This window comes from Pipra filicauda, unplaced genomic scaffold (assembly GCF_003945595.2).
Source record: "Pipra filicauda isolate LSUMZ 115617 unplaced genomic scaffold, ASM394559v2 scaffold73_size2923735_pilon, whole genome shotgun sequence".
NCBI lineage: Eukaryota > Metazoa > Chordata > Aves > Passeriformes > Pipridae > Pipra > Pipra filicauda.
This window is the reverse complement of record NW_024104909.1, coordinates 734,713-759,603: the sequence shown is the minus strand read 5'-3', so window position 1 is coordinate 759,603 and position 24,891 is coordinate 734,713. Positions and strand designations below refer to the sequence as shown.

The 24,891-nt window shown below is 54.6% G+C and overlaps 1 protein-coding gene across 5 annotated transcripts; it reads left to right on the top strand.

Annotated features, from left to right (window-relative positions):
- The first annotated feature begins 4,297 nt into the window (after positions 1-4,297).
- On the top strand, positions 4,298-24,796 carry CDIP1 (cell death inducing p53 target 1). 5 transcript variants are annotated; one of them, XM_027750928.2, is made up of 6 exons: positions 4,298-4,323; positions 21,390-21,492; positions 22,061-22,159; positions 22,610-22,756; positions 23,022-23,286; positions 23,530-24,796. In XM_027750928.2, the coding sequence occupies exons 3-6, from the start codon at positions 22,075-22,077 to the stop codon at positions 23,639-23,641; spliced, it is 609 nt and encodes a 202-aa protein (XP_027606729.1). In that variant the 5' UTR covers positions 4,298-4,323; positions 21,390-21,492; positions 22,061-22,074; the 3' UTR covers positions 23,642-24,796. The 5 variants fall into 5 exon arrangements, with proteins under 5 accessions (XP_027606729.1, XP_039245491.1, XP_027606733.1 ...); XM_039389557.1 differs by lacking the exon at positions 4,298-4,323 and adding an exon at positions 4,558-4,742 and having other exon boundaries at positions 23,025-23,286; XM_027750932.2 differs by lacking the exon at positions 4,298-4,323 and adding an exon at positions 4,562-4,742.
- Positions 24,797-24,891: the final 95 nt, after the last annotated feature.

Genomic DNA, 24,891 nt, shown 5'->3' with positions numbered 1-24,891 from the left:
CGTCAAGGCCAGGGTGGAGTCCTGCTGGGAGTGGGGGTGGTCTGTGAGGCAGGGAGTGTGCCCAGAGCCCACCCAGGGGACACAGAGAAGAGAGACAACTGCCTGTGAAACACAGGTGAAGCCACATGGAGATCTGGGTGGTGGGGAGGGGAAGCTGCTTGTGACTGTTCCAGGGTCACCAGGAGCCATAGGATTGGAAAATCAAGTGCTAGACCAGAGACCTGGACATCTGACTAATCAGAGAGAGCTCATGGGGACATGGCATAGCCCAAAAGTGTCAGACTGTGGTTGCTGAGTCCCCAGGGATGGCACAGGAGAGGCAACACAGGAGAGAGTATCTCTATGGTCCCTAGTGTTAGCCCACGACAGTGAGTGGCCACCAGGGCAGTGTGACTCCAACTCCACCAGTCCCCCGAGGCCTGGCAGCACAGCCCTGGTGCACCTGCCCTTCCCCAGCCCCCCATGACATTTTACAGCCCTGTAAAACGGGGAGGGCTCACGGCGCTGCAGGGGCTGCAAACTACACCAGGCATGACACCTGGGTGCCAGCCCAGACACCTGTGCAGTTTGCCACCAGCCCCCGAGGAGCTTGGTTTTGTCCACATGGCAGCAATGCAGAAGGACAAACAGCCCTTACATGGGGCATGACATCCCTGGGAGCCCTTCAAGGAGTGCTTACAAGCAGGCTGAGCCCACATGGCAGGGCTGGTGGCCCAGGGCACACCCAGGACAGACATTCCCATGAGAATGGGAAAATGTAGTTGCTGTTGTGTTTGAGGATGTGCCTGGAGCAGGGCTGGAGGGCCTTCATTGCTTCAGTGTGAGAAGCAGAGACACTTAGCACAGGGAGTCAGCCATCCCCTGCAGAGCCCCAGCCCTGCCACCACCCCGTGTGCCTTTCCTTGTTCACAACACCCAAGCCCTGCTCCAGCAGCACCTTGTTCATGGCTGGGTGCTCCACCATCCCACACAGGCTCCACGTGTTCCCCCAGCCCTCCCCTTTGCCTCCTTGGAGCCGCCCACCATTGTTCATCCCCAGCTCTGTCGGCATGGCATGGCCACAAAATCCGGGCATGCTGAGCTGCTTTGGAGTGGGGATGTGCCAAGTCTGGGCAAGCCTGTACTGAGCCTGGTTCAGGCACCAGCCATGGCACAAGTGTCTCCTGAGCTGAGCCCGGGGCTGTGCTCACCTGGGTGTCCTCGGTGTCACCCCACAGCTTCCTGCAGCCCCGTGCACTGCTCCTGCAGCTGGCCCAGCACCTCCCTGCCCACACCCAGCCCCTGGGGAGGACATGTAGCCCTGGGTGAAACAGGGAGGCTGCAGGACCCGGGCAAGGCAGGGAGGTGAGCTTATGGGTGGCCCCAGAAAGTGGCTAGTGAGGACATCCTGAGAGATGCCCCCGTGTGTCCCCGGCAAGTGGGATGTGGGGTTGCAGCTCCCAGGCACTTGGGCATGGGATGGGCACCTTCTCCATCCTGCAGGTGCTTCATCTCACACAGCACCTTCTCCAGACAGGCAGCCACATCCTCCAAAGTCCCTGAGACAGCTAAAAACACACACCAAAGCTTTGCTCCAGACAGTGCTCACTCCTGCAGGCCCCCAGCACAGCGCTGTCCCAAACCCAGGCGGCTTTACGGCTGTGGAGACCCCCTGGCACTGCTGACAGGCCCTGGGCACAGCCCTACCAGGGCATGGGGCAGAGGGACAAGGGGGCTGCAGTGGCTTGGGGACCTGGATGGGCTGGCTGAGCGTGGCCCTGCCATTCACCTGGCAAAGGTCTGGTGGCACAGCCTGGCATGGCAGCCTGGTGTGACAGAGATGTCAGTGCTCATGGTGGCTGACACAGGTCCCCGTGGCCTCGTGCTGCTCCAGCAGCCAGCCCAGCCTGCCTGGGGCTTTGTGGACCAGTACCTATAAGGCCTCAGGACTGAGCTCCCAACCAGAGAGTTTCTGAAACCAAACAGCCCCTGAGGTTTTGGGGAGAGAGAAGAGCCCCAGCCATCCCAGGGCATTGCCAGCAAAGGAGCCTGGCACCCGGGAGCCTGCAGCACCTTACCAGCGGGCGTCCCACAGAGAGGGTTCCAGTGCAGCTCCCGATGCACCTCCACCTGTGCCTGGGAGAGAAATCAGCCTTTCCACCCTGGTCCAGGAGGGGAGAGCCTAGGCAGCCCCTGGGATGGGTAGGGAGACTCCAAACCTTGCCACCACGGTGCCATTTCCAGCCCTGTGGGTCTCCCAGGACCTCAAAATCTAGAGGGCAAAATCCTCCTGGCACTGCAGGAGCAACAAGAGCAGTGGGGTAACTGGGACAGTGGGATACCCAGGGATGGATGTCTGCTCCAGTGGCTGGGAGAGTGACATGGACCCTGCCAGAAGAACCTTGCAAGGCCAGTTGCTCACCCAGGCAGGTCACTGCAGCCAGGGCAGCCCCTGGGAGGCTTCAGTGCATTTTCCATAAGGATTTGCCAAAGTTCCTCATTTCTATTGCCCCATGCACCCTTGCTATCCATGCAGGTCCCCAGGGAGCCCAACCACTCTGCAAACAGCCCTACAGTAACTGCCCCAGCTCTGTGCATGCACCTCCTGGAAATTATCCTTCAGGAGCTGCAGCTGGAAGCCTTCAACAGTGGTTTTCAGGGAGCAGATGGTGGTGGTGATCTCCTGCAGCATGTCTGTGACCTGAGGAATATGGGTTTGATCGGTGATGCTGGGTCCCCACAGGCATGGGGATATGGAAAGAAGGGAAGCTAGCACTTGCAGAGAAGATTGGAGCTTGAGGATGTTTCTCGGGGAGCCACAGGGCTGCCACAGCATCAGCCACATCTGCCCAGCCCATGGCCAGGCCCATGGAGCTCCCCCAAACTGAAGTGAAAGATATGCAAAGGGGACAAATGTCCCAGAAGAGCTGTCACCTTTTCTCTTTGCTCTGTGGTTGTGCTCAAAGCCAAGGTCACAACGTGTGAGATGGACTGGCCTGGGGCTGTCAGGTCTCCCAAGGGGTGAAGAAGTGCTGGGTTTGCTGTGGGCCAGTCTCATGTTGCCTGTGGAGAAGACAGCAGGGCACAAGGCTACCACAACTCATTCTTGCACTGCAGTGTGCGAGCAAGGCAGATATTTCTGATGTTACCTACAGCATTTCCCACTCAGAGCCTAAACTTGAACTTGTGCTGTGGCAATGTCTCCTACAGGATCCTGCCTTGACATGGGGATATCCTGCTTGAGAGGCAGCACCGCTGTCACCTGCAGCTCAGCCATGCTGTGCACAGGGAAGGGAGGAGAAGAGGAGCCTGCCAGGGATGCTGCTGTCCCTACCAGGGAACTGGGGGCTGTGTGCTCCAGCCCAGGGTGACCCCAGCCCCCAGGCACAGCTGCCAGGGCAGGATGGGACTCAACAGACCTAAATCTCAGAGCTGGAGCCACAGGGGCAGGTGAGAAGTGACTGAGACCACCCGTGGCTGGTGTTAAAATATTGCTCTTTAATTATTCCCCAACCTGAAGCTGGGGCCCATGGAACCAGAAAGGTGCCTCTGCACTTCCCTAGGCTCCCAGGTCCTGGAGTAGCAGGTGCCATGGCATGGACATGTCGCTGTGTAGGGCAGGACACGGCGTGGCACCACAGGGGACAGGTGGGACACTGTGTAGGGCACAACTCAATGGGGCAGGTCAGTGCATGGGCAGGACCCTGTGAGGGGTGGGATGGCACCAGAGCAGGGCATCGTGTGGGGCATTCGGGGCATGAGCTGGGACACCTTGTAGGGCAGGAGGTGTGTGCAGGACAGGGCTGTTCAGCCTGGAGAAGGTCTCTCTGGGGAGACCTCAGAGCCTTTCTAGTGCCTAAAGGGGCTCCAAGAGAGCTGGGGAGGGACTTTGGACAAGGCCTTGGAGTGACAGGACAAGGGGGAACGGCTTCGAGCTGGAAGGGGAAATTTAGGTTAAGATATATGGAAAAAATTCCCCCCTGTGTGGGTAGTGAGGCCCTGGCACAGGTTGCCCAGAGAAGCTGTGGCTGCCCCGGTCCTGGAAGTGTCCAAGGCCAGGTTGGACGGGGCTTGGAGCAACCTGGGCTAGTGGAAGGCGTCCCTGCCCGTGGCAGGGGGTGGAACAAGATGATCTTTCAGGTCCATGCTTTAAACCATGCAGTGGCTCCCCGCAGCTACCCGGGGAGCGGGCCCGGCCCCGGGCCCTGCCTGGCGCGGCCGGCGGGGGCTGCAGGCCCTGCCCGTCCCCGGGCCGGCCCAGCGCGGACCGGGCCCGCCCCGCCGCCCGCCCCGCCCCGCCCGCCGCCGGCAGGTGCCGGAGCCGCCGCCGGGAGCCGGAGGCCGGTAGGTGCCTGCGGGAGAGGCCCCGCTCGGGGCCCGGGGGGCGGCGGGGCCGGGGGGCGGCAGGAGGGCGGCCCGGGGACCCCCCGGCCCCGGCCAGGCCGCGGCGGCCTCACGGCAGCGGGGGGACACACCGAGGACAGGGGGGACACAGCGGGCAGCGGGGAGGACACTGAGCCGTGGAGGGACGCTGAGCACCGCGGGGGACACGGGCGCCGCTGGGAAGGGAAGGGGTGGGAACGAATCCCGGGTTAACTCTGCGAGGAGGGACCCGGGCTCGGTGCCGGGCCGTGTCTGGAGCGTCTGCGGCGGAGCCGCGGGGAAGAGGCACGGCTGGATGGGGACACGGACCGGGAGAGGAGGAGGAGGCGGCCCCGGCTTCGGACGGGCCTTTAACGCTGACCAAGTGCCGCAGGGCGCTGGTAAAATCTTAGAAAGCTTCAGCTCGGTGCCCTCGACAGGGCCGGGGAGGGTTGGGGCGGGAGGGCTGGGGCGGGAGGGCTGGAGGGATGAAATTTAATCAGACGGAAAGCGAGGTCGTGTACTCGGGAAAAGACTCGGCGGTGTAAGGCGAGCGCCGGTGCCCGGCCGAGGTCATGAGCTCGCCGGGAGGATGAGGAGGACTGCGGGCAGGGCACGGCTGTGAGAGGAGAAAATGGGATCCCGGGAGAGCAGGAGCCAGGCCTGGGGACCAGTGTGTGCCTTTGCAGTCATCCCTGCTCGGGAGAGACGAGCTCGGGCTGGAACTGCCTGTCCAGTGATTCCTGAGGAATGATGAGCCCATTTTAGAGGAGCCGAAAGAAGCCTGACAAGCAGGAGGAGAAATGATGATGGTGAGGAAGATGATGTCCATCAGCACATTGGCAGTATGAAATAAGAGCTCATTCAGCTAACGTGCAGCACAGCACAGCAACAAATACCAAGGACTTAATGTTAGTAGGAAGCTGGGAGGTCTTTGACCATTAAAATGATGATATCTTGGTTCTGCCTCCCAAGGGGACTGGAGAGGCAAAAGGTAGGACTTGAGAGGCAGCGTTCAGTTGCTTTAGGAAAAAGCACAGGGGGTTCTGGTTCCTGCTAAACAGAGGAATGGGGTTGGGATCCTGGGGAGAGCTCCAGGGCTGTGCAGGGAAGTGGGAACAGGCAGGCTGGGATGGTCCCCTGGATCATCTACACGAGCCATGCTCAAGGTTAACCTTCTCCAGGTCACTGTAAGCATAGGTGTGTGTGTCTCTTGGCCCAAGGCATCACTGGAAAAGCTGTTCAGAGATGGTCTCCTTGCACCAGTGAGAACTGGTGAGGGGACTGGCAGTTGTCACGTTCCAGGCTGAGCCTAAAATATCAGGTGGTAGAGACAAGGTCAGGCACAACAATTTGAAGCAGCAGTATTTTAAATTATAATTATAGTGGGTTTGGAATGTATGTAAAACTCTCTGAGAAACACTCTGGGATTATGCACAAGAGCCTCCTGTTTGTTCCCTTCACCCAATGGGCTTGAAACGGGGCTTTGATTTTGGCAGAGGCCCTGCTGCTTTCAGAGTGTGACCGGAGTAGGCAGCAGGGGAAACCAGAGTGAGTATTACGTAGTGTAGTGTATAATCACAGTATGTCATTCATTCATGTTAGGAACTAAACAAACTCGTTTGTGTGGAAAGCACAAGCTGAAAACTTCCCTTTCCCGAAGGCTTCTCTGTCTCAGTGTTGTAACAATGTCCACGTGCCCCAGGAAATCCCCGGAAGCATTTAGTGATGTCCCTGCTGTATTCTCCTTAGGTGTTACATGAGGAGCTAATTCCTGCTTGGAGGTAGGGAGGCAGTGACTTTATGGCTGTTAACAAGGACAGGTGATGGAGACACGTCCCCAGATGTCCCCTGAGTGATGCCACATGGAGCAAGCGTGGTCAGTCCTGCCCATCTGCTGTTTTAGGGGTGGTGGGGCTGCAGTGGCTGCTCAGGGAGGTGCTGGGAAAAGGGATGTGTGAGTTCATATGCTGAGTACCAAAAGATCTTGCCACAGGTGTGATGGGGACAGGTAACAGTGAGGGAGCTTCTCTTTCAGAACCTGAGCCCTTCCTAAGAAGACGGACCATGATGAGTTTCTTGTGTTCTCTCAACAGATGCTGCACCTCAGATTTGGTTCTGAAACTCAGGTGCTCGTGTTTCTGTTCTGCCTGGGGCTCTGTCTCAGCTGCTGTTATGGAAGGAGGGAGGGTGTCTCTATCAGACACCCTCTTTTGGTTTATGAGCACGTTTTTAAAGATTGTTTCCTAATCAGCCACTTCGGTGCATGGGAAGTAACACAGTGGCCACTGCTTTCCTTCTGGATGAGGTACAAGTGGCAAACACGCTCTGGGAGCACAGATAATGCCCTCCTGTAGCAGGGGGATGCTCAGTCAGGGCCCAGACAGTACACAACACCCACGCTGTCTGTGTTTCGGGGGATTTGGGTTCTTGCCACGGTGTTGTCACCTGCAGAAATGTTGCCATTGCCACTCTTACTAACATAGCAAAAAAAGGGATGGAAGTAACTTTATTATGTGAAAGAGTATCTTTTTTTCCTCTTCAGATGTGAATTTAGCAGATAAATACATGTGTTTAAAGGATGTGGTTGATGTGGAGATCTTTCAGTAAGAGGATGAGTGGTTTTGGAAGGAGATACACAGACTTCTTAGCATCTGCTCTGATCCAAGACTTCTTTCTTGCTTCTGAGTAAAGAGAAGTATGAAATTCAGAGTTCTACAAATGTTTGTGGTACATTGTAAAACCCTACATTTGGTTTCTTATAATTGCTTTAATCAGGAGAAGATATCCTGGGTTGAAAGGAACTAAGTTTTTTTTAAAATAGTGGGGTTTGTTTGGTCTGCAGTGGGGCTGTGCTTCACTTTTGCTGGTATTACCAGGGCTCTGTGCATGTGCTGAATGTACCATGTGACAGTTTTCCTATGTGCAGGGTCACATTTACTCAGCTTTGCACCAAGCAAAGGGGAAGGCTGATGGCTGCCAGGTGAGCCAGGGAGGCAACAGTGCCTGCATAATATGGAGATTAAAATAACAAAGGCAGCAGGACTGAATACACCTTCAAGCTTCTAGACAGGTGTGCCAGCTTCTCCAAACTGATCTGTGCAAAGCACCTGGAAACAGGGAGGACAGGACAGTTAGGAAACAACAGATAGATGCTGATATGCCTCGTGGCTCTTAATAGGAATGTCCTAAAAGGAAAGATTTTAACTGTGCAGTACCTTCCCTTCTCCCTGATACAGGAACAGTGATGGTTTGTGGTGGGAAGTTCAGTTGTTCTGCAAAATATTGGTTATTGGTTGGTTTTGCTTCCAAGGACCTGATTTTGCAGCTGTTATGGAGGCAAAGGACTCCAGCCTGGAGCCAGTTGACTCTCCTGAAGGTTTCAGAGCAAGGCACCTGAGCACACAAGTGTGCAAACACAGATGTGCATGTACTTGTTTTCCTTCAAAAAGCACGTGATGAGCAACTTCTGCCTTGGGATGTGATCCTCACCTGGCTGTTCTCCTGCTGTTCCCGACTGGCACTCGGTATCCGTCTCACAGCTGGGGAGAAGCAGTGCCACATTCATAGGCAGTGAAAGATCTCTGCATGCTCTGCACAGGACCCATCTCCTTCCCTGATCAAAGGGAACACAATTGGAACAGGTGCTGTAGGAAGCCACGATCCATTTTCTCCCAGAATAAAGTCTCTGAGGTGGGGGGAGCACAGTTTTTATTTCTGGCGTGAAACACTCGGGGAAACTCTGGGCTGCTGTTACAGTTTTTGCTTTGGGCCCATTCATTCTGAGCTGCCTCCTGGCTGCAGTTTAAAGTTTGTGTATTTGTGGTGGTGAAAAAGGGGCTGTTTGAGAGCAGCCCTGTGCTGGTCATCGATCTGGGTAGAGGATGGAGGCAGGAGCAAAGTGCTTTGTGCTGCACATCTCCTGTGTGAGGCCCCACTTCAGTGCAGACTCTCTTAGCAGGCCTGAATTTAGAATATCCCCAAAAGATGACAATGTAATTAGCATCCTAGGAACTGTGAGGAACAGCTGCTGGCTGTGCATGTTTGACTTTGTACCTCTTGGCATGGTGGAACCTGAGATGATCAGAGAACGAAGAGATGAGCTGGGTTTTTCTGTGCAAGTTAAGTAATATATTTCTCTATTACTTACTGTAATTAGTAGGGTAACTCTGAATTAGTTATATCCTTTGCCTCTTTTATACCTAAGAAAATGGAGTAATACCCAGTTCTCTTACAGATTTTAGGATGAAGCATTTGTGCTGAGGTGGTGCCCTGACCATTCCCTCTTGTGTATGTTGCTGAACCTTCTTTGATACCCAATCTCTGCATTTCAAAAGAAAACCTTCCCTACTTGCCCTAACAGCCTGTCTCCCTATTAACAGTTCTGGAAGATGTTTTTAGAAGGATTATTCTCACTCTAAGTTACAGACTTACTGTTCCATCCTGCATTCCATCTTGCAATCCTAAATTCCCTCCATCCCACCTTTCTGGGATACATGCACAGCACATACTGCAGCTGTATTTCATCCTTATTTACTCCTTGCGTTGTGTGATCACAGAGAAGAGGAATTTTACTCACAATTTGAACCATAAGAGCCTGTTTGCTTTGGGACAGTTTGCTTGAACTCTCATATTTGGAGTTAATGTCAAGGTTGGGTCTGTGTGTGAAGGTGTTGTGGTTATCCCAGCCATTCCCAGAGCTGGGAAGAGGTGAGGTCTGTGGGAGCTGCTTTCTCAGCAGGATGAATTCCCCTTCCTGCCTGGGACCAGGGACCTGTGTGGGCTGCAGGGAGAGATACTTTGACTGCTCAGAGGGATGGGTTGGGGTCTCTGAGCTTTAACTTGTTCCTTGAAAAAAACCCCACAGAAATACAGCCCACTCTCAGACTGAGAGGACTTTATAAAAAGGAAAAGCACAGACACTTGCTCTCTCTTGCTCTTGGGCTGTGTGTGCAGACACAGTTCCTGCCTCCCCACAGACCTCAGCCTGGAGGTTGAGGAGTTTTTGTCAGCACTGACGTCCCAAAATGGGATCTGCTGCTCATAGCAGGAAGCCCTGACTTACATCATTTGGCAGTTGAACCTTTCACCAAGACAAAGGTGGTGGCTGAGGCATGGTTACACCTGAGCACAGGTGATCTGCCAGACTGCACAGGCAGCTCTCCCTGCAGGGACCAACTCCAAGGGTCTTCCCACTTCTCACCTTTGCAACTTCAGTCTGACAGTACCTCATGGTACAAGATCAAATGAACTGGAGGGGATTTTTTCCAAACATGTTTTCAAGCACAGTTATTTGATTGAAAAGATACACACACACCCCTCCCTAATTTGTGAGGGATCATCAAGGAATTGTATTAGAAATAAGCCCCTCATTGCTCAGAAATCCCTTCTGCTTCCTCCCAGAGCCCCACAGCTGGAGAGCAGGTATAATCTTTTAGATGATGGGTGAGTGAATAAGATTAGTGTCCTGGGGAGAACTGTTGTAAAATTGATTTCATTTAGGTCATGGAACAAAGACTGTCGTGTGGGAAGACCTGAGCAAAACCTGAGTGCAGCCTGGCCTTCCTGGGGGCCACATGGGCAGTGCTGAGGCTGGATGGGAGATGGGAGCACTTGGCTTCTGCTGGGCCATTCACAGAGTCACAGGAAACCTCTCCAAGTCATGTTTGATCTTGTGCCCTTCCAGGGCTCCTCACCCTCTGCTAATAACATCCCTTAGACTGACTGTTCTTTCCTTTTGGGAAAGCACTTGTCCAGCCTGTAAGTCTTTGTGATATTTGGATGCTGATGTTGTAGAGGAACAAAAACCAGGGCATAACCAGGGAGCAGTTTGTGTCCTGGCAGCCGTGCACAGCCAAGGGGGTGTTGCATCAAGGGGCTGGTGCCGGGAAGCACCAGCAACTTTTCCTGGTACAACCAGAGCTAAATTTGCTTCCCAGGAACAGGGGGAGGGTCAACTGCTTTTTATGGCAGTACCACGTGTTTGCAGAGCTTTTGAAAATAAAGATTGGCTAATATGTTCTGGATTGACTTACTCATATCTCCAAGACCCAGAACAGCTGCTGTCCCATGTTTTCTCTCCTTCCCTTTTGGGTTGTTTTGTTGTGGGTTGGGTTTGTTGTTTTTTTTTTCCAAATGGCCATGACTCAGCCCTTCCCTGCTGCTCTCTGAGTTTCCTGGTTTCTGAATAGGCTATTCTTGGGGCAGCAATTCCTGACAGATAGGAACAAGGGGAGTGTTGTGTTGTTTTTTTCTTTATTTCTCCTGTGGCCTGTGCTAATGCTCTGTTTCCCCCTGATTTTTGCCTTGTTCCCACATTACTCAATTGTCCTAAGTTGTTGGATGTCATCTGAGGCATGTTCTTGCCCTTGTAGCAAAGGAGCCCTCTCAGGCATGATTCAGGCTGTGATCCTTGCACAGCACCAGCTTTTCTCTCCCAGCAGCATGGTGGTGACAATCCTGAGTGTGGAGGGTTAGACTGGGACAACTCTGTCTGTTGTACAGCTTAAATCTGCCTTTTTTAGCCCCTCTGACTCCCAGGGGCTGTGCTTGGCTCTCCTGTGGAAGGAGCAGATCCAGGTGAGGACCTTGCCAGGGTGAGGACCAGCACCAGATGCCATGTCTGTATGTCACAGGTGATCTGCAGACTCCGTGCAGGGCTGAGGCAGCACCACAGATCAGATGGCTCAGCCTGACTGTGTCTGTCACAAATGAGGGGAAAATTTCACCTAGAATTTAAAAACAATGAAAAAAACCTCTCTGATAGCTTATTTATTGCCCTCCCACAGGTGACAGAGGCTGGGAATCTGTAGGATGCTCTGAAACGCTTCATGGGGCAGCTTTTTTACACAAACAGCTTTTGGATTTCTTCTGAAGTTTATTCCTCTCTGATGTGGGCTGGGGAAAGTCACCTGCCATGGCAGGTAGCACACCCCAGGCCAGGTGTGCTGGTGGCTGCTCTTGATATGCAGTTGGAAATGAACGTAGTGTCTAATATTAAACAATCCTTGCTGGGTTTTAGTTTTATTAAGAGCACAGCTCTTTCTGTCAAGACACAGTTGTATGAGGAGGGGAAACAGACTGTTGTATATTTAGTCTGGAAAATACGGTTGGCTTTTTAAAAAACCCAGAGGCACTCTATGTTTTCTCAGAGCCTGTGGTTACCAAGAGAAATTTCTCAGACTGGAGGACTCGAAACACAAGGGTAGTGTTCTTCCTTAGCATCCCTCCACGTTTTTGGATATGCTGTATTGTTAAGCCAACCAAGATAAAAGCTTTTCTGTGTGAGGAGGCTTTGAGAACATTGACTGCCAGATTAAATTAGCCTTTCTGAGAATAAATTAGTCGTTGTGATGTAGGCAGCCCCAGTCTCTGCAGCTGTAAAACCCGCACGTGCTGGTACCCGCAGGAGATAAATGAGAGATGTGGTAGCTGTGTTCAGGCCTGTGCTGGTATCAGGAGATTAGATTTCTGGCTGGGGATGAATGAAAAGCAGCCTGTTGGATTTTATTGATCATTTCTCCAAGTGAGAAGCAGGCCACCCTTTTAAGAGAGGGAAAGGAACCCCTGGGATTTTCAGCACAGTTTCGTTTGGGGAGGAAATCATGGACTAGAGCCCAGGCTGTACCCCTACTGCAGTGAGTCCATGGGATGCTTTTGAGGTCCTCAAGGGTCCCAGTCACCCAACACATGGCAGAAGGGGAGCATTGGAGCTTTGTGCTGGAGGAGAACTGGGAGTGGAGGAGGGCAGTGGGGATGGCATTTCCATGCACTGCCGACTGCTTTGTGGTTGTATTTTTAACTGCCCACTGGATAAGTAGCTGCTGCTGGTGTGTGTGTGCTGCCCTTTTCTTAGAGGTGTGTTCACTGTGTCTTCTAATTAACTTAATTCTGCTTTGTGCTATATCAGGAGGTGCTCCCAGGAAGCTGGGTCTGTGCTGAAGGCTCAATTTGCCCTTCCCACCTGCTTTGCTGGGACCGTTCAGCTCCTCCAAAATCTTAACATAGTCTTTGAGCACAAGAGTGAAGCTGGAACTGGGCACTGTTTCCAGTGCTGTTAAATATCAGCCCTTCCCCTGGGCTTGTTGCAGCTCTTCCACAGAGGTGTCACCTGGAGCATATTTGTGTTCTGGGAATGGAGTTCCCCCAGAGTCCATGGTGTTATTTAGCCACACACAGGTGGTGTTATTTTGCTTTTCAGACTCCCTCCTTGCCATGATTTGGGAGGGTGGGAGCTCAGTTTGGAGCTGCCTGCTGGGCTATTCCAGTGAGAGAGAAAATAGTTCCCAGCTTGTTCAGTCGTAACTGTGGCGGCCGCTCCATCTTCCTCGGGCTCAGGAGAGGATTTCAGCCCTGAATCCTCTGGAGCAGCTGAGCTGGTTACCTGCTCTGAGGGCATCCTGGTATTACGGGCTTGAATCCCAGTCCCATCCCCTGCTGTGAGAACAGTGATCTGGCCTCGGGGCTGCTCCAAACCCTCTGACCAGCTGTGCTTTCCATGGAACGGCAAAGCAGAGAGGTGTTGCCTCACAGAGAAAGGGGTTGGAAAAGCCTAGAGCAGGGACTTGAGGAGGTGTGTTGATGTGTTAGGGGTGCTTTGAGTCCAGCTGCTGTGGTAGGTTTTCAGTGAGAGGTCTCCTGGCTTTGTCCACGTTCTGGAGTCGGAATGCCTCATATGCAGGTGATGTCCCTCGCACGCCAGAACTGGGATGGAACCTGATGGTTCCCTTGTTTTCAAAGGGAATACAGCTCTGTGTGTCCAGTTGCAGGTCTGGCTGTGTCCTGTTTGATGTTCTGGTCAGACCTGCTCACATTTCAGATGAGAGGTGTGGCTTTGCATGTCCCCACCGTCCCCCTGGCAGGGTGGCTGTGCTGCCTCTGAGCGAGCAGTGGTGGCAAATCAGGCTCGGGTGGAACAGCTTTTGGGTGACCTGAGGGGCAGATAATATACGTAGCAGGTCGTTACGTGGGAGTTCTGGGAAAGGGGCTACGGAGCAGTTGGCAGGAACTGGTGCTGCAAACTGAAACCACAGTCCTGAAATGCCTTGGAGGCAAAATGACTTTCCTGGACTGGGAAGTCAGTGTGGACTGGCCAAGTCTGGTGGGAACTGGAGGGAGAACTGGGAATGGCAGGAGCTGTGTGTGACTCAGGGGTGCCCAGCACTGGGCACACTCAGTGCCTACTGATTAATCCAGGGGTTTTCCCCTCTGTGAGCTGGGACATTGTCATCTGTCTTTGAGAAGCCCAAATGGGCTGGGCTTGGGAGCAGGGGAGTGCAGAGCACCCTCCTCCTGTGCCACAGGACAAGCCAGTCCCATGCTGGTGGCCCTGGGCCACCCTGAGAGTGGTCCCAGTCTGGAAATGGAAAGTTCTGTGGGAGCAAAAAGGTGAGTGTGGTTACACAAGTGGCCTCATCAGGAAAAGTTCCTCCAGTGCACGTGTCTCTGGATGTACATGGGTCCTCCTTGTTGGCAGTAGGACTCAGGAGAGATCCCAGACCTTCCACACACGCTCCTGCTTAACCCCAAACCATGTTCTGTTGCAAAGACTGAGCCAGGGCTTTACATAAAACGGAGTGACACAGAGCACTTCACACTAGTACTCAGAAAAAAAGTGCAAGGTGACACTGTACCTGTTAAATCTGAATGTCAGCAGATTCTCTGGCGCCAAGGCAGGGGGATCTGTGAGGATGGGAAATGCTAATGTTCTTGGAGACTGGAGTTAGTCCTACAGTGAGCTGGTGCTCTCCTTGGATAAGAAAACATCAGTTCCATGACATATGTTCTGTTCATCACTTGAAAGGAAAACGGGTCTGGAATCACCACCAATGTATTCAAAATTATTTGTGCTGCAAAATCTGCAAGGGAATTCTGAATAGGCTCTTGAGCTCTGATTAATTCTGAAGCTGAAATGCAAAAGTGCTGATCCTCTCTGACTCTAATTTCCTCCTCCCTTGGAGCTCACTGTTATTTAATGGGAGTCACACATCTACTCAGTTTGATTCAGCAATGATGTGGCTGTGTTATTTGACTTTCTCTAAAAAAAATTCTATAGCAGGAGGCAGAAATGCAAAATTGAGTGCATAAAGAAATATTTTTAGTTTAGTTTTGGGAAGGAGATCTCTAAAATGCTGAGCTGAGCTGTGGGACGTAGTGGGTAATCACTGTGGGTTCACCTTCTCTGTGCAGAGCTGGGAGGTGCTCCTGGAAGGGGAGGCAGCAGACTCTGACAGCAGGAGATGCTTTTTTGTGTAGATAACTGAAGAGCAGAACTTGCCACTGCCATGAGCTGGAGGTCTGGGAAGGATTTGGGGTGATCCATGGAGAAACTCCAGGTTGCCCAATCTCCAAAACCCTGAGTGCTGGGAGTGGGAGGGACTGGCTGGGAGGTCATTCTGCCTTTGCTTCCTTCCTAACTCCTCCTTAAGCCTCTGTTATGGGCTGCCATCAGAGGTGAGCTCAAATCTGTGACAGTCCTTAATGCAAGGAACTGCAGAGCTTCTTCCCAACCTCCTGCTTGCCTTAAGCTCCTTGAGCTGGGGTATTTTTGTTTGCTTGTTTAAATGAACAGCTACTCTTGTGCCATATATAGGTTTGGTGTTATGTTAAGACAGCAGTGTTGGAGTGGATCTTGGTTTTAGTTGCTCTATATTCTGGCAGGTTGTGTTATTACCATTATTAACCAGATATCAAAGGGATGATGTAATGCAGGATGTGTCCTCTCAGGGGGAAAATTAAGGACTGGAGGCAACAGCTGCTGATATCACTGGGTGCTTTCCCATGGATGTTATCAAGTGTTAGCTTGGATTCTTTATGAACTCCAGGGAAAGTCTCATGGAAAAACTCTCTGGTTCCCCAGGGATTTGGCTTGCATCACCCTCCTTTTCTCATCTCTTTGGAGCGGATTTCTAGGATGCAGAGGCTTTAATGTTGTTTTTAATCACATCCATGAGAACACCTGGCATATTGCAGCCTGTCTTCTGCCATGCAGGCAGGTCACTGGCAGCTGGAAGGGTCTGAACAGTTAGAACTCCTGAGTGAGACAGTGTGTATTCCAGGGCCAGGAGAATGCTCCCAGCTTGTTCTGTGTTCAGGAAACCATCTCTGGGAGCCAAGTTCAGCTGCCCTGGTGGTGCAGAGAGTTCTGTGCACAGCTGAGCCTTCCCCAGTGCCTCTGCATGTGTAAGCTTTGAAGAGTGGGGTCATGGTTTAGTGGTTTAAGGGATACAGTGGTAGTGCTGGGTGGATGATTGGACTGGATCATCTTAGAGATCTCTTCCAGCCTTGACAATTCTACTATTCTGTGATTCTATGGCCTCTCCTCACTGGTCACTGTTGGGATGTCTTGGCTCCTTTGGGATGTCTCTGCTGGCATGTGGTGTCTCCCACAGCCGAGTACCACGGCTTGGGAACCCACAAGAGAGAGAAAGAACTACCTCAGTTGTTCTTTTCATTTTGGCTGGTTTTTCTTTAAATGTTCAGGTGAACCAGGTCCTGGCAAGGCTGTTTCTGCAGCCCCACTGTGGAGATGCCAACAGCTCTTGGTCAGCCCATCCAGAGGGGAATAGCCCTGGAGAGAATCCCAGAGGCAGCAGCAGGTCCTGCAGACACTCCTCCTGCACGTAACCCTTTGTGGGTGTTGCAGATAAACCCTCCTTGTCTTAAGCAGGGGGGATTTTGGGTCAGGTTTTCCTGATGTTGATGCAGAGGAGCTATGTGAGGGAGCAGTAATTTGAATCTCTGGCCGAGGGCGGCTGAGCCGGGGCTGCACCGTGGAGATTATCTGATTGTGCTTTGGATTTAATGCCCTGAGAAACCTTGCTTTGGATACAGCACCTGGCTTCCAGCGAGGATCCTGCTCTGAGGTCATTTGCCTGCTGGGTGGTGGTGGCACACAGAAGGTCAAACATGTCCAAGGTTCCCAGGTAAACGACTGCAATGGGGATGCTCCTCTGGAGGTTCACATACTGGAGAGCAGAGCAGGGAGCTTTGGTTGTCTGACATACCTGGACTGAATGGTGAATAACCTTCTCCTCCAGCAGCCCTTTGTTTTAAAGGACTGCTGCTGTCCTGCCTTGCCAGCTGAGCTCTCCATCCCCACACCGAAGGAACAGCCTGAGCCTCCTGGAAGCAGCAGTTTTCCACAGCTGAAATCTTAGTGCAGAAGTGTGGGAGAAATCTGGGAGCAGCCTGGCTGTTCCTGCACAGTGGGTTTGCACTCCCTGGCAGTGACTTGGACTTGGGAAAACACGGCTGAGTTGCTCAGAAAAAGAACAGACCTTCCCTGTAGTCCTTCGCTCAGGTTTCCGTTTCCATCGCGCCTTGCGGAGCGTTGCAGGCATGTGCCCTCCTGCTGCTGTGCCCAGGACCAGGAGGAGGAGCTGAGGAGGTGCTGCCAGGGTGAATGGTGGGGTAAAGGAGCGGGTACGTGGTCAGGGATTGCCAGGGCACCCTCTTTCTGAAGGAGGCTGAAGCTCTGTGTGCTGTTCATTCCTTCCCTCCTGGCTCCGGTGCAGCCTGGAGGCAGCAAATGCGCATGGGAAGAGGCAGGGCTGAGGGGGAAGTTTGGCTCCCTGACAGGGAAAACATCTTTTTGCTGTTCCACATAAAAACCAGGCAGAAGTAACCACTGATACTGCTTGTTCAGCAGGGATTGTTGCTGTCTTTCCCTCGAAGGTAAGAGCTGTCCGGTGGGATTGTGTGTGGTGTGTTCAGGAGCAGTGGGAGCTGAGCCACATCCCGGTGAGCTGTGTGGGAACTGGCACACACAGGGAGAGGGAACATCCCGGTGTGCCCTGGGCACAGGTAACACAGGGAATGGAGCGTGGAAAAGGGAACATCCCGGTGTGCCCTGGGCACAGGTAACACAGGGAATGGGGCGTGGAAAAGGGAACATCCCGGTGTGCCCTGGGCACAGGTAACACAGGGAACACACAGCTCCAGGCTGGCTTTGGAGGTGCTGCTCAGAAATGCTGTTGTGGAGGAAGGAGGCTGAGATTGCCAGGATCAAGGTTCTCTCTCCTTTCTGCCTCTAAAGCCACTTTGAAGGATAACTGGCTTTCATCAAATGAAATTTTGCCAGCATGCTGCTCTGCCTTTTGTGCTCACACCTTGCACACCTCTCTGCCTTCCTAGTCTCAGTATTTCCCAATTTCTGGAGCCGGTAGCCTGTGGCACACAGGTAGCTTTTCCTGGGGCCAGAAAAGCTAGGATAGTGTTGGCCACAATGCTGTTCCTGTTTCTAAAGGAAGGAGGCTGGGCTCAGTGAGGGAGCCCATCATCTTCAGAACTCTTGGCTTTTTAAAGCTGTATTTACAAAAGCCTGGAAGCTGGAATCTGTGTCTACTTGATGTGCCGTGAAGCTGAAAGTGCTCATATCCTTTATTCATTGAATTTTAGTGTGTTTTTCTCCTTTCCTAAATATCAGAAGTTATTTTTTTGTGGGGTGGGGTGGGGAGGAAGAGCTCCAAAAATGAGCAGCGGCAGCTTTTGAAGTGGCAACATCACTGAACGTGGTCGAGGATGAACAAACGCTGCTTCCTGTCTCGGTGGCTGGAGACACTGCTCCCGGAGGGAAAACACAGCCAAATCACTGTGGGGCTGAGTTAGCAAGTGCAGGAGGAGCAGGGACAGCACTGAGTGTCTCTGCTCGTGGGAGGGGATCTCAGCTGTGAGGCTGACTCAGAGCTGCACCATCGGGGCTCGCACGTGAGTTAGACCTGCCGGCATCTGCTCTGTCCTTGGCAGGTCCGTCTCACCCGGGGAGATTTCGGCAGCCTGAAGCACAAACAGCTGCTGCCTGGGAAGGATGGTGTTACCAGACCAAATCTTTGGGTCTCCAAGCAGTGCAGGAATGATCTGTGGGTGTCCTCTTCGTGGCATTGTCTATTTTATGGTGCTAGGACCTGTTCTGGTGGCACAGTGTTCCCTGGTCCCACTGCACACCACTTGGTTTTGGGAAGTTTGCCCATTGTACCTGTCTGGAGACCAAGTCGGATGGACAGACCTTTCCTCTTGTCATGTTTGAATCCCAGACTGTTTCCACAGTGATGTAACACAGGGAAGTGCAGCCAGCAGGGGACACTGGACCCTGACACACCAACTCCTCTCATCACTGCTGGAAGCAGCAGGGAGAGCTCTGTGTCACCAGTTTTGGATGTGTCAGTAATGGGAACCAGGAGCTTTGGGGTATCAATCAGTGCCCTTTGGACAAGGGCCTGGAGTGACAGGACACAGGGACTGGCTTCACACTGACAGAGGGCAGGGTTAGATGGGATACTGGAAAGAAATTGCTCCCTGTGAGGGTGCTGAGGCCCTGGCACAGGTTGCCCAGAGAAGCTGTGGCTGCCCCAGCCCTGGAAATGTTCAAGGCCAGGTTGAACAGGGCTTGGAGCAGCCTGGGCTAGTGGAAGGTACCCCTGCCCATGGCAGGGGTTGGAATGAGATGAGCTTTAAGATCCCTACCAACCCAAACCATTCTAGGATTCTGTAATCCCTCATTAACTAGATTCAGAGTTGCTGTGCACAGGAAGAAGCTGATTAGAAAGCCTCATGTTTCCTCACCAGCTCTTTGACTGTGCTCACTGTGTAGAGAAAGCTCAGACACATCTTTTGGGGTTGGGAGTTGTGCCCCAGTCTGGGGGGATCTAGAGATTTGTTCTTCTCCTCACCCAAAAGCTGCCTGGAACGAGACCCTGGGTTGATTAGGGAGCCCAGAGCCAGGACACAGAGTTCAGGGCCACAGCCAAGTGGGACAAGCCCTTTCTGCTTTGGGGCCTTGATGGAGCTGTGCTGTCCTGGCTGTGTCTGTCAGTGCTGTGCCCCAGCAGGTTAATGGGAATCCTTTCATTTTCTGTAGCAAATCTGCAAAGGGCCTGTGGGGGCCCTTTGTGTGTCTTCTGCTTTTAGCAGGAGCTGTGTTTCCAGTGATTCCGTGGTGGATTTATCCTCTGTAGTTAGTTTGCAGTAGAGGAGCCACTAAAAGCTGCTCTTGCAGCTGAGAAGAGCTCATCTGTATTTTTAGCTGGAAAGAGCATCTTCTCTCTCCATCCTCCTACTGGTAACCAACTCCTTTTGAGTTTTAGGATCTCGCAGTGTGTCCTTGCTCTGAAGGACCTGCTCTAGACGTTGGTGATTTCATCAGATCTTGAACTTAAGGCTGGTAATCTTGGAATGCTGCAGGGCTGTCCGTGCCAGGGTGGTGAGGGATGCCCTGGGGAAGCCGTGTGCCCTCCGGTTTCCCACGGAGCTCTCCATCGGAAATGGGCTGGGTTTGTGCTGCTCACATTAAGATGAAAGAAAGCACAGGAGAAACAGCTTCTAAGAGGCTTAAAAGCAACAGGCTTTTCTTTTCCTCCTGGGAAGGGCACACAGCCAACATCTTGCTCTTTACAGATCTCTTTTAATAAGCAAAATATTGCAGTAGGAGCGACTGAGCCTGCCAAGAATGAGCAGAACAGCCCTGCATCCCACAGCTTCCTTCATCCCAGTGCACGTGTGGCTCTGGGATCCACAGGCCATTGCTCTTGTGGATCCCATTCCCTGCTGGTCAGGGTGGCAGGATTAACGGCTGGTTTGGTCTGGGGCTGCTGCTTCATCTGAAGGGTGTTTTTAGAGTGGCTGGTGGAGCACGTGGGTGGGTCTCCTCCTCTCCTGTGTTTTCTTTCCAGCTCTTTGGTGGGGGGACTGAGGCTGGGGAGTGTTGAAAGATGTTACATTATGGGAAAGCAGCATCCGAGTGGGAATGGGAGGAGATCTGTTAGGTTAGAAAAGCTGTGGGCTCAGCTGGCCTGTGGGGGCAAGGAAAGCTCCCCGGCAGGCTGGTGTCCCCAGGTAAGGCCTCATCCAGGACCCCTGCAGGCACAGGGACAGGGTGTGCAGGGTGGGGTGTTTGGCTACTTTCAGAAGACTAAGTCCTTCTCATCTTCCCATCCCCAGTGAGCTAAAAGGAGCACGGCCCATTTTGCAGCTTTGTAGGTCACTGAAGGAGAAGGCAGGCTCTGCAGTGTGCCGGGTAGCGCCCTGTGCTGTGGCAGCTCTCCTTCCCCGGGCTTCTGAGGAAGAAATTGGAGAGAGGCAGGATGGAAGATGACCCCCAGCTGCCCCGCTGTTACACTTTGAAACTGCCTGGTTGCAACACACAGTTTCAGACCTCGGGGGAGAAATACTAGTCAGTAAATGTGGACATCCAGGGCAGACCCTGTGCCTGTCGGGAATTTGCTCAGCTCCTGAGGGCATCAGTGTGCTCCTCCTGAGCAGCAACAGGTGATGGTGCTCCATGGACTGGTGACCTGATAGATTTCCTGCTGCCTTGCAGGAGGCTGCTGGGGGGCAGGGAATGTGAACTAGGAAAAAGGAGTGGAATAGAGCAAAACCAAGCAGGTGAGGGAGGGAGGGATGGATCTCCCTTCTGTGCTTGCCAAGGCCTTGGCTCCACTTGACCCGGGAGCTGCAGGTGGAGGTGGCTGTGCCCCACAGGCTCCTCTCTGGGCACCCCTGCAATGCAGGGCTGGGGCAGCACTGGCTGCCTGGCCTGGTGCCCGGGGAGGTTGTGCCGTGCTGTGCCGTGCCGGGGAGGTTGGCGTGCTCCGGGCGGGCTGCCCAGCACGTGGCACTGGTGCCAGCAAACAGGACAAGCAGGGTCACATTTGCTTCTGGCCTGTTGGGGTGAAGGATGGAGGGCTCAGGGAGGGCTCAGCCCACAAGGGGAGCTCCTGGCTCTGCTCCTGGGCACTGACAGCAGTGTCACCCTGCCCCATCCTGATGGCAGCCATCCCAAGCACCGAGGGAGCAGCCTCTCATTTGTATTTCCCAATTTACTCACGTTATAACTGAGCCAGAGAAAACAGAGAAATCAGGCTTCTTGATGTTGTTGCTCTTCCTTGGATCTCAGAGTGTGTTGGTGGGGCTTTGCCACGTGCTGAGGACACAGAGCCGGGGGCACATGGGGAGGTACCTGCACCGGGGCCAGGAGGGGGTTTGGTGTGGTGGCCAGGGCAGCACTGCAGCTGTGACTCCTCTCCATCTCTGTAACTCCTCTCCTTTTGCAGAGATTTGGTGGGAGGAGCCGGCTCCCAAACTACGACACTCAGAGGAACTGCTTCTCTCAGCTCTGTTGGGGCCTCTGAGCTCTCGCTGCGAGGGAGAGGACAGGTGAATAGTCCCCCATGTAAAACAGTGGCCCCAGCTGTTGAAGCTGGTCTTACCTTAGCTCACTGGATTTATTTACAGATTTACTTAGAGCTGCTCTGTGAGTTTGCAGCCTCTGCCTTGGTGTTTGCACTTCAGGCTCGGGGGTCCTGCCACCCTCGGGGCACTGTGGGGGTTGGGGGGCTGTGGGCAGCGTTGGCAGCTCTTCCCCACCTTTGGTACCCCAGCACCACAGCCAAGGCACTTGGCAGAGCAGGTTCCAGCCCAGCACTGCCCTGTGGCCACACAGCCCAGAGGTGCCCTGATGAGCTGCAGTTCGTCAGGTGTGGGCCATGCAGGGAAGCCCTGCAGAGCCAGCAGGAAGGGGTTACACCTTGGATTTGCTGCCTGGTCACAGCCTGTCCAGATTTGGGGCTGCACCCCTGGTTCTGCCCAGGGTAGGTGCTGAGGCGAGTGCAGTAGTGGCACCAGCCCCTGCTGTTGTCACCTCCTTCCCCAAGCGCTGTGCACCTCCGGGCAGGTGCCTGTGGCATCAAAGGCTGGTGTTTTCTAAAGGTTTCTGTCCCTGCAGGGCCACCCTGAGCCATGTCCAACGACCCACCGCCACCCTACCCGGGGGGCCCCTCGGCACCGCTGATAGAGGAGAAGCACGGCCCCCCCTCTGCACCAGGTACAGGGGCGTGGTCCCGGCTGCTCAGGGGTGTTGTGCTGACATTGTCCAGCAGACAGGAGCCAAGCAAGTGTGGATTCCCTGGGAGTGCCCTGGCTGTGGCTTTTGCTGGCAGCTCTGCCCTGCCATGCACAGTGTGCTGGGGAGGGTGGTGCAATGCCCAGCTCCATCTGTCCCCATGTCACCCTCAGAGAAGGCAGGAGAGGTCATGGGGGCAGCAACGAGAGCAGGAAGCACTCCCAGCTCAAAGTGTGGCTCTGCTCGCTGCTGTGGGTGAGGTGGGGTGAATTTGGGCTTCATGTGGCCCAGAGGATGAGGCTTAAGGCAGTGCCCCCCACCTCATGTGTTCCCCTTCCCTGCTGGGACCAACCCTCTGACCACACAGCCAAGCCACCATCTCCCCATCAGCTCTGCTGCCTCCCTGGCTGCTAACTCTGTGTTTCCTTTCAGAGGGTGTCACCCCAGTCGTGGGACAGCCCCAGGGGGTTCCCATCCCCCCTCCCGAGTTCGGGCCCCCCCCGTATGAGCCGCCCTCTCAGCCAGGGTTTGTGCCCCCCCACATGCCCACGGATGGCTCCGGGCCCTACGTGCCTCCGGGTGAGTCCTGGGAGGGGCTGGGGATGGGTGGCAGCACATGACTTCTGGGGAATGGGGGGGACACAAGGAGGGGCTGGAGCTGCCATTTGGGGCTTGCAGCGAGGCTCCTGGGGATGGGGTGGGGGACACAGTGCCTGCAGCAGGGTTGGCCCCAAGACTGTACCCCCGGTGGTGGGGGGGCAGCAGGATGGGGACCTCCCCAGTGAGGATCTGCCTCTCCAGCCACATATAAAGATGCTCACCTGTGCATGTTTCTCATTCACAGCAGGGTTCTACCCACCCCCAGGCCCTCACCCCCCCATGGGCTACTACCCTGCCCCGGGCCACTACCCCTCTCCTGGTGGCCACACGGCGACGGTGCTCGTCCCACCGGGAGCTGCCACCACAGTGACGGTGCTGCAGGGAGAGATCTTCCAGGGTGCCCCTGTGCAGACAGTGTGTCCCCACTGCCAGCAAGCCATCACCACCAAGATCTCCTACGAGATTGGGCTCATGAGCTTCCTCCTTGGCTTCTTCTGCTGCTTCATGGGGTAGGTGCTGCAGGGGGAGCTGGGGCCTCGCGGTGGGCGCTCAGCCCTGGTCCTGGTAGCCCCAGTGCTGGGGGCCTTGGCTGAGCTGATGGGCAGGGCTGGGGTCTCAACGTGGAACTGGGGCAGCAGAGAGGTTCTGGGGGTGACAGCCCCTCCACATACTCATGTCTCTTGCCCGTGCCCCCAGTGTCCAGGGGCTGCCTGAGCTCACCACTCTCTGCCTCTTCCCTTCCTGGGCTCCAGGTGTGATCTCTGCTGCTGCCTGATCCCCTGCCTGTTCGATGACTTCAAGGATGTGACCCACACGTGTCCCAACTGCAAGGCCTATATCTACACGTACAAGCGCATGTGCTAACAGCGCCCTGGGAGCCACTGGAATGACACCGGCCCCGTCCCGCTGCCGTCCGAGTCTCCGCGTGTGCATCCCTCCTTCGCTTCCCGCCGGTGGTGTGTGTGTGTTATCCCCGGCTCCCTCCCGCTCAGAGCTGCCACCACCTGCCCCGAGCTCTGGTCCTCACTGGGAACAGCTGGATTGGCTGGCACACAGGGGAGGTGGGCCCAGGCCCCAGATGCTGTGGGAGGTGCCCTGCAGGAGTGGGGGCATCGCTCTGCACCCCTCTACGCTCCGGGGTGTGAGCGAGGCCCCTCTCCCCTGGAGTAACCCCAGTGCTGGAGGGGCTCACCCCCGTCCCACAGCACAGGGGGTGCCTGGCTGCTGGGATGTGCTGCAGCCAGAGGGAGCCCAGGAGGGAAGGGGGGGACCTGAGCAGCCCACGGCACACTCAGGGGACACAGCACAGCCCTGGTGGCACTTTTAGGAAGGGGCTCAGAGGGTAGTGCCACACACCGGGTTTCAGGGTGTGTCTCGGCCCCCTCCAGCCGTTCGGCAAAGCCCCTTCCCGAGGAGAGGCAGAGCTGCCTTTGAGCACGGAGAGGGGACCGGCAGCAGCACTGCACCCTTGATCAGCACCTCCGTCCTGTCCCTGTGGCCGCTCCAGCTGCATGTGCCCCCTCCCAGCCCCGCCGGCTCCGGGGCAGGGACAGCCCCCGGCAGCCCCGATAGCCAAAACCACACCCGGCATGTCGCTGCCTGCCCGGCACGTAGAGTAGAGGAGTTTGTTACCAGGCCGCAGCTCCGGAGCCCCGCCCTGAGCCCGGCGGGGTCTGCGGGCTCCACCCCGCACTGCCCTGCGGGGTCCTCCTTGCATGTGGGTGTAGGGGGTATTTTTAGCTCACTTCAGTGGGGCAGAAGGAAGGGGGCAAGCAGGCAGCGACAGGAGCTGCCAGCAGCACCCTCACTGGCACGGGCAAGAGGACCTGGGAGCCGTGGTCAGCCTCTGGGGGCTGCTCCTGCCCTGCCCCTGCAGCCCCCCGAGCAGAGTAGGGGCAGGTCTCTTGGTACCCAGGTCTGCAAACACGGCCCAGCCTGCACAGGCAGCTGCTGTTTGCCCAGGGGTGGAACTGTGGCAATAGTCAAGTGTTTTTATGTAAATAAATAACAGACCCTGAACTCGTGTACATCTTTTCTTCTCTCCTGATCAAAATCCAGAGCAGATCTGCCTGCAGGGGAGCTGAGGACAAGGAAGAAGAGCAGCAGCTTCCCTA